At 36.7% G+C, this 15,114-nt stretch overlaps 1 protein-coding gene across 1 annotated transcript in view; it reads left to right on the top strand.

Moving 5' to 3' along the window:
• Nucleotides 1-14,563, top strand: part of LOC112128205 (delta-sarcoglycan-like) — a 110,856-nt gene extending 96,293 nt beyond the window's left edge. The window contains exon 4 of the mRNA XM_024230014.1: nucleotides 14,267-14,563. Within this exon, the coding sequence (XP_024085782.1) occupies nucleotides 14,267-14,563 (297 nt within the window). The remainder of the gene's footprint in view (nucleotides 1-14,266) is intronic.
• The last annotated feature ends 551 nt before the right edge of the window (nucleotides 14,564-15,114 follow it).

Genomic DNA, 15,114 nt, shown 5'->3' with positions numbered 1-15,114 from the left:
AGGTTTTTAGTTGAGATAAAAAAGTCAATGGCACGAGCGGGATTCGAACCCACGATCTTCGGCTAGATACGCCGCTGCTCTACCACTTGAGCTATCGTGACCTCGATCCACTCGGACACTAACTTCCCATCTCAACCCCACCTTTTGAATTTTCCCTCCTTTTTGCCATTTTAGATATTTTCATTTTTCTGTGGGATTACATTGCATTAAATTGTAATTACTGTTGTATTCAGTGTTAAATTCATTGCAATGCTCTTGGATATACAATGTTTTTGGTGATTTCATTTGGCATATATACAAACAACAAATCCCTTGGATACCTGGAGCATGCAACGTATAATTGTCCATCAGAAAACCATAGATTCTCCAAGTTTAATCCACGTAATAGCAATGATTGACCTTGTGATTTGTTTAGCATTACTGTAAGAGCCACTTTAATTGGAAATTACAATCATTTGAATTGGAAAGGAACTTCTGTTGGTATCATTGGTATATGTTGTTTTAGCACATCCTCTCCTTTAACTAAGAATATTAATATTATTCTAAGAACAATTAGTTGACGTTTTGGTGGTATTTTAAACAAAAGCAATGGTTAGGGATGTTAAGCTGGTAATTGACTATTGTCATGTTGTTCAATTTTTATTTACTTATTTTAAATTTAATTATCATAACAGGCAGCTTTTGATCACAATAGGGCAAAGATTGTCTTAATTCTCTAATTCTTACTCCACTTGCTTCATTTCATTCTTCGTCCGTAATTAAAATAACAAAATAAGTTGAAAGGGCATATTAACCAGAGCAAGTAGATTTACGTTTTTTAAGACATATTAGGGGTATTCACGAACTTTGTGTTAACCTGTTAAGTCTATTAGGTCCTATTGGATCGTGAAAAATGATGGCGTAGACTTGTAAGAATCGGCTTGTTAACATTGCTCGATTTAACAGGCCAGAGCTAATGTTAGGTGTAATTCACTAGTTTTCGTGGTCCGCTAGACCAATTAATATATTTCAATTAAATAAGGTTTTTAGTTCAGATAAAAAAGTCAGTGTCGCGACCTTCGGCCTTGTCACAAATGATCAAGTCATTAGAGCAGCGGCGTATTGAGCCGAAAGTGATGGGTTCGAATCCCTCTCGTGACACTGACTTTTTTATCTCGACTAAAAATCTTAATTAAATGTTAGGTGTTTGGTCGAAAATGTAGTCACATAGCTATCTGTTAGGAAGTAGGTCACCGACATGGCAGCCAAGAATTTAAGGAGAGAGAGACAGCATTTAAGAGCACATTTATAATTTATATATATATATATATAATTTAAGCACATTTATAATTTATATATAATATATAATTTAAGAGAACATTTAAGAGCTGTTTTTTGTTTACTCGTATTTTTATTCTTAAATGCGCGTTAATTAAATTTGACCAATCCATTTCTTTTGTAAATCTCTGACCTGTCCTTCACTGTCATATATCTTATAAAGTATAGGCTGTTAGACGTTAGGATACAAGTTAGGTATGTCGGCACGAATTGAAGCGTGTCGTTTGTTAGTACTTTGGGAGAGAGAGAGAGAGAGAGTGAGAGAGAAAGAGGGAGGGAGAGTGTGTGAAAGAGAGAGAGAGTGAGAGAGAGAGAGAGTGCTAATACGCTTTATAAATTCACTGATGTAAATTAACGATACTGGTTTCAATTCATTATTATTTCTATGTAAGGTCTTGGTTGAGATAAAAAAGTCAGTGTCACGAGCGGGATTCGAACCCACGATCTTCGGCTAGATACGCCGTTGCTCTACCACTTGAGCTATAGTGACTTCGATCCTCTCGGACACCAACACTCCATCTCAACCTAACATTTTGAATTTTCCTTTTTGCAATTTTTCAAAATTCAAAAGGTGGGGCCGAGATAAGAAGTTAGTTAAAAAACCTTAATTAATTGTAATATATTAATTGGTCAAGCGGACCACGAAATTAGTGAGTTTCGATCTTTATTGAGATCATCTTCAGGGCTCAGTGTTTGTTTTCCGTGTAGATGTGTCATTATTGTGTGTCGTGGGCTCTGCCAAACACTTTGAGCCCTGAAGATGATCTTAATAAAGATCGAAACGTTGGCACGATAAAGAAAATGTTTGTTTTTTAAACCTACGTCAAACCAGCCAGCATCTCATGACCTCCAAGTAATCATCAAGTAACGGCTACTAAACACCACACATTGCTTATTTACTTGAAATGCTCTAGTTGCAGAATGAAAGAAATAAATCGCAGGGTCGGACGGTTAAGGATCTTTGAACCAAAAAAAAAAATTATATTCCAATTGACTACGCATTATTGATTTTATTGGGTAACCTATTTGTAAATATTTAGGTGATGATGTTTCGATTGATCAGCACGATAAACGGAAAATATGGTTCATTTAATACGTAAGATGTTATTTTAACCCAATTGAAAGTGTCTTAAATTCGTAACTTGATCAATTTCCGTTCAATTTCCCGTTGAGCGGCTTTTTTTGGCAGAAAGCAATAGCGGCTAATGAAGAGCCTTCTCGCTTCTCCCCGATACAATTTCCCCTTTTCTGACAGTACTTACCGATTGTGAGGGTGTTGTGCGAGTAGTGTTCCGTCGTCAACGTTATATTGTGCGAAGCCCTTATGTGAATCGGGTGACCCTGTTTTGACCGAATGCTGGAGGCGACGAGATTCCCGAGGATGTAACTGTGACCGGCCACTTCGAGACCTCCTTCCACTATACGTACGTTTCCCATTCCATCCTGAAAAAAGATTCAATAGTTATTTATTTGTAATAGTTATTTATTTTATTATTATCATACCGTAATATAATATATTGTGTGTTGGCCTGCGAGTCTGTGAACCGGCACTGGGTCCGATCCAGTACGATTGAACTAGTACTTTTAAAAGTCCATTATATTTCGTGGTCCGATTGACCAAATAACTTCTTTCAATGAATTCATCTTTATGTAAGGTATTGGTTGAACTAAAAAAGCCAGCGGAACGAGCGGGATTCGAACCCACGACCTTCGGCTAAATACGTCGCTGCTCTACCACTTGAGGTATCGTGACTTCGATCCACTTGGACACCAACTTCCCATCTCAACTGAAGGTCGTAGATTCGAATCCCGCTCGTGACGCTGGCTTTTTTATTTCAACCAATACCTTACTTAAAGATTAACTTTTAGCAAGGTTCAACTTAGACAGCGACAAACGTTAGATTGAATGAAAAATCATTGATGAATTATGATCAGCATATAATTCATTATTCTTTTATATTATTATAAATACAAAATATCACTTGATCCGTTCATTTTCCTCTTTTTTGTTAGTATTAGTGAATTTAAAGTTGAGTAATGGACACAAGACTGCAAAGATACGAATGAATCGATGAATGAAACAAGTTTACTGTGGACCATTTACAATCGGCATTGGTCACTACGCAGTTTTTTATTAATTAAGTAGAAAGAACGTTAATGATGATATCCAGTACATCATTGGACTGAAATATCCAAATTTGGTTTAGCTATAGTGANTTTTTCAATTTCCTTGAAGCAACGGAACAAGCCGCGTCCATTGTCCACAGTGAGACGGGTTCTGCTAATACACTTTTCTAATTCGTGCATTTTATAAAATATATTTTTTATGTAATATTTTTTATCATTACAAAAGATTATACGGTGGCGCACTCTTAGTTTGAAATAGAACAGAAGCAATTAATTAAGATTTTTAGTTGAGATAAAAAAAGTCAATGGCACGAGCGGGATTCGAACCCACGATCTTCGGCTTGATATTCTGATTCTCGACGACATATGGTCGTCATTTGAAAAATGGCAAAAAGGAGGGAACATTCAAGAGGTGCGGTTGCGATGGGAAGTTGGTGTCCGAGTGGATCGAGGTCAGGATAGCTCAAGTGGTAGAGCACCGGCGTATCAAGCCGAAGATCGTGGGTTCGAATCCCGCTCGTGCCATTGACTTTTTTTACCTCAACTAAAAACCTTAATTAATTGTAATATATTAATTAGTCAAGCGGACCTCGAAATTAGGGAATTGAATAGGACAGAAGGTTTTGAATTCCCTTTTTTTTTTTTTGAAGACCGTAGAGTGTTATATTGGAAAGTAACCTTATATTTTATTAACAAATAAACGGCAAATAGCCCTGTTCCTTTATCATATCCCATGATACATTATGTAACCTGTTTTTGAAGATAGGCATCAAGCAAAACGTTGTATATGGATTTCCGATGAGCTTTCCACGTCTTTTAAGCAATCGCGACTTGCGAATTTTATGTTATGAGGCTCAGTTGTGGAGTGTTTATCATGTTTATCAAATACCCAAATGTATTTCACGTCTTACTTCGAAATTTACCGAGTTACATAATTGGTCTCGAGACATTAATTAAAAAACACATTAGTTCTGAAAGAGTCGCGTATTTGTCAGAATCCTGGCTGAGGAACTAAAAAAGGAACATAAATGGTTTTAAGATTTAGTAAAGAACATAATATGAGTGCTTTTAATTACCTAAGAGAAAGTAATAATCAAAAAGTCTTTTGTAAAACTAAGGTTGTATTCGGATTTCCATTCCAAAGGTAGAGTGTTGGAGAAATCTTTGGAATTCAGTTGAACTAAAAAATCTTAGTTACTACCTACATTTATACTAAAATAAAAGACTTATACGTCTAAACTTCAATATTCAGGCTTGGAACGATTGACGATGGGCCATGTTTACTGAGGACAAAATTATCTAAAGAGTCAATCTTTAAAATGATAAAGACTTCCCGTTCTGCTTTCAGTACCTCGTACTTTTTAGTAGTAATATCGCTAGACATGCCTAATATGGCATCTGCCTGTCTCCCCTCTCTCAGTTTCTATTGTTTATTTACATGGCTTATCCTTGCAGATGGTAGTCCATTTATGAGCCTGTGGGCTGCTGCTCTGGCTTCTCCTTCGATTAAAATATGAAGTGATGGGAAGTATACGGGGTCGTAGTTGGCGTTGTGCTCATGGCTCCAGCCAAACTGAGGCAGCATTGTCTTTGGGTGCCTCTTAATAGCCTGATTGCTTTGGCTTGCAGAGTCTTGGTCGACCACACCACCGACCCTTATGTAAACATTGGTCTTAAGACGCAAGTGTATAGCCTTGGGGTCATTTTGGAGTTTAAACCCCAGTTCTTGGTGCAGAGCCTTATGCACATCCCCCAGGTAATTTTGGTTCTCTGGGTAGCCAAATGAGAATTCCTTGAGAGCCGCTGGTTTAGTGTGATCCCAAGGTATTTGCCCCCTTTGGAAAACGGGATCGGGGTCCAGTTTAGACTTGGAGTTTTTAGGCTTCCTATTGTCCTCTCCTTGTGAATTTTTCATTTGTCGGGGTGAATATTCCCTTTTGCACCACCTGTCAACCAGATTGAAGGCTGGTTGTATACGATCGTTCTCGTTGTTTGCATTGCGGCCTTTTAATTCTACGGAAAGGTCGTCCGCATAGCCTAGACTGTAGAATTCATCTTGTTCCAGCATTCGTAGGAGTTAGTCTACCAGCGTCGTCCACAGTAGAGGTGAGAGATCATCCCCTTGCGAGCATCCCCTTGCTGTCTTTGCCCGGATGGTACACGTGAAAAAAATAACTTCCATTTGTATGGTTATTTTTAAAAATCTAATTTCCATAAGTAAATACATCAATTCATTTGAAGAAACGTCGTGACTTCGGTGAGTTTTACCAAATTCCTTGGATCACTTTCTTTTACGGTTTATTGTAAAAGGAGAAAACCGATATGACGAACGATTCAATAATAAACGATTCATTATAAAAATTGATCAGCTTTAACAAGGAAAGCCTTCGAAAAAGTTAAATATTTATCACGTTTCATACTGTTTAAGGGAATAAAGCGAGGCATTTATTTAAGGATGACGGCTGGGAAAAAATAGGGTTACAGTTGAAAATCGGAATACTTTATCTTCGTTTTAATTAATTCTAAGAGGAGGATTGGAGGGAAGGAGCGCTATTGTTCGGGTGGGACAATGAGTTCCCTACTTCCTCCCAGGGATGAAATAATTTCCAAATGAGATGCTCATTAAGAGAAAGGGCTGTGAACAGTTGCGATCCGCCTCGAGGCCGACCGCAGACGCGGCCGTGAGCTCGTCTTTCGCGAGGGCGGGGGATGATTATTGTTTAAGGGCTGGCCCAATGGTAATCCGCCCTTTCCACTTCCCGACACTTCCTCACCCCCGAACCACGACTCATTAGCGGTGGTCTTAAAAACAGCCGCTTCCCTCTCGGACCACCTCGCTAAAACTTGTTGAATTACAAAGGTGGAGGATAATTGTGCCCGAGGGGCCTACGTGTTCCACGAACCAGCACGCAACTCCGTGTCTGCGCTTCAACACAAAACTCTTTACATCACATCTAATTAATCCCGATAACCGGAAAGCGGCTGTATTTTGGAAAACTTGATTCAGCCCGGGCGGGAGGACAATGAAATCTCACCGACGAGGAGGAATACGGCTTCATCATTAATCCACAATTCTTCTTAGGCAACGTTTTTTCTCCATTCACATATTAAAGGGATGCTCTTTATTTTCATATCCGTATTTAGGCGGAATACATTTCTTTTTTTCCATAGAAAAAATATGTATAACAATATAACTGCATAACATATAAAAGGCAAGGAGATCTGCTTTATCTCAATGGTGCACCTTTTTGGGCTAGAGAAAATGTAATTTGTTAATTTTTATCTCTACTAAAAACCTTAATTAATTGAAAGATATTAATTGGTCAAGCGGACCACGAAAACTAGTGAATTGAATAAATTAAAATGAAGTATACTTCACTAAAGCTCTCCTGGCCATTTCAATTGTCGCCGAGAATCAAATAGATTACACGACATTTGAAAAATGGCAAAAAGGAGAGAAAATTCAAATGGTGGGGTTGAGATGGGGAGTTAGTGTCCGAGTGGATCGAGGTCACGATAGCTCAAGTGGTAGAGCAACAGCGTATCTAGCCGAAGGTCGTGGGTTCGAAACCCGCTCGTGACATTGACTTTTTTACCTCAACTAAAAACCTTGATTAATTGAATAATCTAATAATGACGTTATTTAATAATAACGACGTACTGCATAGAATAGTTCAAATTAACCGTACTATAAAAGAAAGGTCCTGTTGCACGTTGCCCTTATGTTTCAATACAGATTAAGAACAAGTTAAAGAACCTATCTATGCATTATATGCTTGTGATAAAGTATATTTTATTTATTTTTTTTTTTTTTATTATTATTATTATTTTTTTTTACGAGGTTTAGCAACAGCAGAGGTCATATCAACCCTCGGGGTGCCGGTGTTTTTGGAAAAAAAAGCCCATTTGTAAGAATGTCGGGATCGAATGCGGGGCCGCTGGATTCGAACCCGGGACCTTTAAGTTACAGTGAACTTCGCCGTGTCAACGCTAAAACCACGCGACCACCGACGCCCCCTTATCTCTTGTTAATTTTTTTTTTTTTTGGAAACTTTGTGTACGTACGCCCAGAGTAGTTTGGGTAGTACGCCTGACACCTAAATTAATTTTAGTGCTAATATTTATTGCCTTGGTATGTATTGGATTATTATTTAGTTTTACATAACTCGAACTTTAGAAGTGCGCCTTTTCAAGCCCTTACTGCACAGATGAGATCGACGTATATATTATAGGAATTTTAACAGTTAGAATAAACTTTTGGCTGAAACTCTTTCCCCAAAATGTAATTCGTAAACTTGTAAATCGAATATCGAATACTTCAAAGGGAGCGGACAGTTTTCGCACCACAGTCGAGATTTACGAATTGGCGATCCGACGTCGGGCTGCCACAGTTTTCACAGTTGGGCTCCGGCCGGAAAAGTTAAATTGCCCGTGGGTGCTATTACATGAAGGCCTCAGGGAGAAGGGCTCCCGATTGTTTCCCCAAAACGGAAGGGGCAATGGAATAACAATAAGGGGCGAGCTCCTGTTCCTAAGGCATTGTCTGACCTTTCACCGATACACCCATTCCACCCTTCACCCGGTCCACATACAAACACACACATACACACACACTAGGGCGTAAATCGACTTGTCTAAATGTCTCGGGGATGGGGCGGGTGGAAAGGTGAGCTCGCGTTATTCTACTAGCGCGCTTATACTTTATAAAACTGCCCCTTTTCTTTATTACTCGCCCCTCCCAGCTCAACAACCTAACAAACTATAAAACCCGTTTGGCCGTTTCAATGCCAAAACGATGAACTCGGTTATGGAGTAATGACAATAATTACAGTTTTGGGAACGGCGTGATGTAGACGGGGCAATAAAACGGCAGGGCTCTCCTTAAGGGGGGCCTATTTATTGACCAAGAATTATTCCCACCTTAATTACCACGGATGTAAATCAGGACCAGATTCTCGGGCTGCCGTTATTAATTCCTATCCACAAACAGTTTGACCCACTTTAATATATTTCATTGTGAAATTTACACATTAATAAAAATTCTGATCTTAACTGATGATGATGAGATGATAAAAGAGGATACCTGGTAGAGGAGGTTGAGTATTACCCAAAAACTACGGTCTTTTTTATTTTTCCTAATTCTTTATTTGATTATAAATATTATTATGTAAGTGTTTTTAACATAGATATAATAAAAGCCTTTTTGTCTTTTTATTAATTTATGGTTTAAAAAAATTTCCTTGTGGTTTTATATCCTTTTTATTTATTTTTTAATATCGGACGTATCGGTGTTGTACCTATATTCACCAACTTATGTATTTTATGAAAATAAATAAAATGTTCAATATAAAAAAATAAAATAAAAGAGAAGTAAAACCAAACGGAAATATTTTTCTTATAAAAATCAAAAATACATATTATTATTTTTACATGTGTTTATTTTTTATGTATCTATTTATATGTTAAATTGACTTATAATGTAAGTGTTTTTAACATATATGTAGTAAAAAACTTTCTTCCTTTTTTAAATTTATGGTTTAAAAAAATATTTCCATGTGGTTTTATATCTCTTTTATTTTTTATTTTATTTTTAATACTGGAGTTTTGACATTGTACCCACATTCACCAACTTATGTGTTTTTATGAAAATACATAAAATGTCCAATATAAAAAGAAGATAAAAGAGCTATAAAACTACAATGAAATATTTTTCTTATAAAAACATAAATACATATTATTAATTTTTATAACAATATTTATTTTTTATGTATGTATTTATATGTTAAATTGCCTTATTTTGTGTACATATAGTAGGAAAAGGCTTTCTTCCTTTTTTTATTTTATGGTTTAAAAAAAATATTTCCATGTAGTTTTATATCTCTTTTATTTTTTATTTTATTTTATTTTGTTTTTAATATTGGCGTTTCCGTATGGACCCATATTCACGAACTTAGGTGTATTTATGAAAATACATAAAATGTCCAATATATAAAAAAATAAAAGCGATATAAAACTACAAGAAAATATTTTTCTTATAAAAATCATAATCATGTTATTATTTTTATAACATATGTTTATTTTTTATATATTTTTTTTTCATGCCTTATAACCTTGAATGTTAGCGAGAGCAAAGTATTGTAGCGTAATATGAATCTAAATTTATAAATTTCCGTGTTTTATATACGGATATTATGCAAAGAAAGTTGATTAAACTGATTTTTTGCTCATCTGTTCAGTTCAATTAATTAGATACTTTTTTAAAAAGTAGAATATCATTGTTGCAATTTTGACATGGTCAACATGGTTCCCCACTTAGAAGATAATTTTCTTTCGGCAGTTTCTTCCTCTGCATCGCATAGCCTACAAATGGGCCATCGTTAAACATACCCATATATGAGATTTCTTAACACCAGTACAGAATGTATCACTACCCTGAGTTTTACTCTTTCTAACTGTTCCAATGTGTTTGCCAGTTTGGGTTTAATCATGAGTACCTATGTCTAGACCTACATTTAGCTTTGCAGAATTTCACCTGGCTAGTTTGTTCACTACCCTCTGACAACGAAAATATTGCTACATGGTTTTCCCAGGTTTTGGATGCATCCGCATAAATTCGATGTGAATTTTCACGTGATAATCCTTCTAGGGTTTCTTAGCTGTCTGATTTTTTGAGTAATTTTTTGGTGTGTGACTTCTAAGACTTTATACGTCACAAGCATTAATAGCCTGTATTTCAGTTGATGAGTGTGATTTTTGATATTTTTAACTTGCTCAGAGTTAATATATATATAGAGATATATAGAATGTAGAAAGTTACATTCTATTCTACCAGTTTGAGTTTATGCTAGAAAAACTATTGTCATAAAAATTTCAGTACAATTGCCTTTACAAGTTTAAAACTGCAATCACAAAAATTGTATCATTAGTCCAATTCTTCGTGAAAACTTGGCTGAAAAAGAAACTGTCATTTCGAAAGATCGCGGAAATTTTTCATGAAAATTTGATTCTCTGAGTTAGTTTGGGCACGGCATGAATAAAATGAGTGTTATTGCATACTGAATGGATGCATTGATTGAGAACAATAGCCGTTCCGTAAAAAAGGATGAAGATTAATGTAGCCCGCATTGTCAGATCGTTTTGTTTTTAACAAATTCTAATGTTATGAGTTGGTCAGGGTCGAAAATGTTCATCAACGGTCTCTTTTTTTATATTACAAAAATTATTTACGAAACAACGCATTGTTCAACTGTGCATATGCTAAAATATGTATTACTTCAATATAAATGGCTAAAAAAGGAAAAGGAATATTGTCAATTTTGTAGTATGTATTTTCCTACCATGGTTATTTTACTTTTATTATACATTGTATTAAAATTTATTAGAAATTATTATGATTTTTACTGAAGAAAAATTTATTAAGGGATTTTGAAAGATAACAAGATAGAAGTTTAATTCCAAAATTTTGTTTATTAGACACAATAATTTTTTTAAACAATTAATACCTTGTACAATGTCCTCTGTAAACAACTTATGTGAACCTGTTAGGCATGCTGGTTATATAATAGGTAATTTAATTTCACTCCTTAGATGGTTCAACGTTGCACTCAGTTGTTGCAGGTCAACTGGCTGCGGAGGTGATGGAAAATCCTTCCCTGGAGGTCTGGAGACAATGGGAAAAGGGGTAGATGAGAAATTCTCAGGTTTTCTAAACATTGATGAATGCCTCTGCCCTATGAGGTCTGGCATTGCCATCCTGAAATCGAAAATCCCTGCCAAAGAGATCCTTTTCTGAGGGATGTATTCCTCAATAATTTCTTGGACATATTGGTTTGCGGTGAGATTGCCTTCAACAATATGGAGTTCAGTTCGTTCTCCAGTCCGAACTATAACACCGCCTCCTCTAAACTGCACTGAAGGGAGCACGGGCTGGGGCTCCCCTCTAGACTCTTCGGCGCCTGCTATCACTTACTGAAAGTGCGACTCTTCAGTAAACATAACGGTATTCCAATTGGTGTTATCTTATGATCGCAGCACCATATTCTCCTCAGTTGCTGGTAGCGGGCTCTTGCTGGAGGTCGTCTCAAAGAGGGACACGATGTGAGGCGAACTTACGAATCGTTGGTAAAGGCCTTGCCAAACATGTTGTACTGCATTTAGGATCTGGCGGGCACTATGGAAAGAGTTCTGTCTTGCAGAAATGACAGTATTTCTGTCCTCCCTTATCGTCGTAATGCGCTGATATTCCTTACCAATCTTACGGGAACTTCCAGTCTCTCGGAATCGGGCTAAAGCCCAGGAGACGACGCTCTGAGAGACGCTCACTGCCTCTGAGATTATCCACTTGCCGGTGACCTTGATGACTCATTCTCACAATAATATTGCGAACTTCTGGTTAAAGATTCAATCTTTTCATGAAAGAAAATACAACTGGATTAAAATGGCGAAAAAACGAGGAATGGTGTTCGTTTACAAAATGAGTAATCTTCATGTTTACTATTCTTAAGCAAATACCTAAAAATGAAGATGAACATTCCTTTGTTTTTGGTTTGTATTTTCTATTTTGTTTTATCCAACTAACAAGAACGTATTTGTTAATTTAATTAAAATTAATTATTATTATTATTATTATAAGTGGGAGGTTTATGGGCCGACAAACAGCTGAGGTCATCGCCGGCCCTCTGCGTGTTTTCCATGTTTTTCTTTTCTTTCGCGCATATTTTGTTTTAACTGCAGCCATTTGAGCGTCTCGATCTGGTTACTGACTCTCTGATTTCAGATATATACTACGTTGATATTCTAGAATGCTAGTCTCTCGTTTGTACCAGGTTGTCAAATACAGAATAGAAACAAAACATACAATACATATATATACATCACCACAAACATAGANGAGTACTCGATATTCCTCGGGGCGGGGTTATAAGCAACCCCTTCCTTTCACGCTAATAAATTACTTTTACTCTCCAGACGTCATACACTCACCCCAGAGTACTCGATATTCCTCGTGGCGGGGTTATAAGCAACCCCTTCCTTTCACGCTAATAAATTACATTCATTCCGATAAATTAATACAAACACAACACTTGATAGAAACATACAGGTCTGGTCACTTTCACTTCCCCAGAGTACTCGATATTCCTCGGGGCGGGGTTGAACCCTCTCCATTCTCGCTAATAACTTACTTTTACAATTAAAATTAATAGATTCAGAATAAATTACAAATATCCCTATTCCTTTCTGAGCAGTTTATCTTGCATGTGAAGCTAGAAAATAATATGTAATTGGCTGATATTTGGCAAGAACTTAAATTTTGAAATAAACACTATTTGTTTCTAGGTAGTTTCCGATCATTTGGGTCTACTTTTCATGCTATTTCGATCAGGCAGACCATTTTGACTGTTCGTCATCTTCAGTGGCTGGTTTGTTTGATTTTTCTTCGTAGGGGTCATTTTATACAATGATAACACTAACAAAACCATATAATCCAACACTTATAATGACGAAAAGTAGAAAGGAAGTAACCAACCTACAAAGTTCATAACCTCGCAGGACTTCATGAAGATATGCAGCTCAGAACTAAACTATTTTAAATCCCACAATGTAGTGCTCTTAGCTCTTGTCATTTCTAATATTTTCACCGCCGATATTTCAACTCAGACACAAAAGTCACCAATGCTGATGTCGCGGTTATCCTCAGAACCCGTTAAACAACTTCCCATCAGTTCGAAATGGAACTCCAGTTCAAAACACGGTGCTTACAAATCAGGATAATATTATTCAAGAGAGTATTACTTTAAAAAATTCTACCTCTCCTCATGTTACCCTTAATAGTAACACTATTCCCGTATTCAAGCAGATCCGCCAGCGTGAGAGTAAACTGGAATAGACTGAACAATGTAGGACTAAACATAGAACTGTTCTATACATAATTACGATAACAGAGTAAATGGAGTCTAGAAAATTAGTTTGTCTTTTACTGGGCTATCCTCAGACCCACCTGGACTTGAACTCTGGGGTTCACTTGGCCCAAGTAAAACCTAAATCAAACCTCACTATAGCTAAACCAAATTTGGATATTTCAGTCCAATGATGTACTGGATATCATCATTAACGTTCTTTCTACTTAATTAATAAAAAACTGCGTAGTGACCAATGCCGATTGTAAATGGTCCACAGTAAACTTGTTTCATTCATCGATTCATTCGTATCTTTGCAGTCTTGTATCCATTACTCAACTTTAAATTCACTAATACTAACAAAAAAGAGGAAAATGAACGGATCAAGTGATATTTTGTATTTATAATAATATAAAAGAATAATGAATTATATGCTGATCATAATTCATCAATGATTTTTCATTCAATCTAACGTTTGTCGCTGTCTAAGTTGAACCTTGCTAAAAGTTAATCTTTAAGTAAGGTATTGGTTGAAATAAAAAAGCCAGCGTCACGAGCGGGATTCGAATCTACGACCTTCAGTTGAGATGGGAAGTTGGTGTCCAAGTGGATCGAAGTCACGATACCTCAAGTGGTAGAGCAGCGACGTATTTAGCCGAAGGTCGTGGGTTCGAATCCCGCTCGTTCCGCTGGCTTTTTTAGTTCAACCAATACCTTACATAAAGATGAATTCATTGAAAGAAGTTATTTGGTCAATCGGACCACGAAATATAATGGACTTTTAAAAGTACTAGTTCAATCGTACTGGATCGGACCCAGTGCCGGTTCACAGACTCGCAGGCCAACACACAATATATTATATTACGGTATGATAATAATAAAATAAATAACTATTACAAATAAATAACTATTGAATCTTTTTTCAGGATGGAATGGGAAACGTACGTATAGTGGAAGGAGGTCTCGAAGTGGCCGGTCACAGTTACATCCTCGGGAATCTCGTCGCCTCCAGCATTCGGTCAAAACAGGGTCACCCGATTCACATAAGGGCTTCGCACAATATAACGTTGACGACGGAACACTACTCGCACAACACCCTCACAATCGGTAAGTACTGTCAGAAAAGGGGAAATTGTATCGGGGAGAAGCGAGAAGGCTCTTCATTAGCCGCTATTGCTTTCTGCCAAAAAAAGCCGCTCAACGGGAAATTGAACGGAAATTGATCAAGTTACGAATTTAAGACACTTTCAATTGGGTTAAAATAACATCTTACGTATTAAATGAACCATATTTTCCGTTTATCGTGCTGATCAATCGAAACATCATCACCTAAATATTTACAAATAGGTTACCCAATAAAATCAATAATGCGTAGTCAATTGGAATATAATTTTTTTTTTTGGTTCAAAGATCCTTAACCGTCCGACCCTGCGATTTATTTCTTTCATTCTGCAACTAGAGCATTTCAAGTAAATAAGCAATGTGTGGTGTTTAGTAGCCGTTACTTGATGATTACTTGGAGGTCATGAGATGCTGGCTGGTTTGACGTAGGTTTAAAAAACAAACATTTTCTTTATCGTGCCAACGTTTCGATCTTTATTAAGATCATCTTCAGGGCTCAAAGTGTTTGGCAGAGCCCACGACACACAATAATGACACATCTACACGGAAAACAAACACTGAGCCCTGAAGATGATCTCAATAAAGATCGAAACTCACTAATTTCGTGGTCCGCTTGACCAATTAATATATTACAATTAATTAAGGTTTTTTA

Source organism: Cimex lectularius, unplaced genomic scaffold, assembly GCF_000648675.2.
Source record: "Cimex lectularius strain Harlan isolate CLEC.00 unplaced genomic scaffold, Clec_2.1 scaffold475, whole genome shotgun sequence".
NCBI classification, from domain to species: Eukaryota; Metazoa; Arthropoda; class Insecta; order Hemiptera; family Cimicidae; genus Cimex; species Cimex lectularius.
The sequence above is the reverse complement of the archived record's forward strand: the minus strand, read 5'-3'. Positions and strand labels throughout refer to the sequence as shown.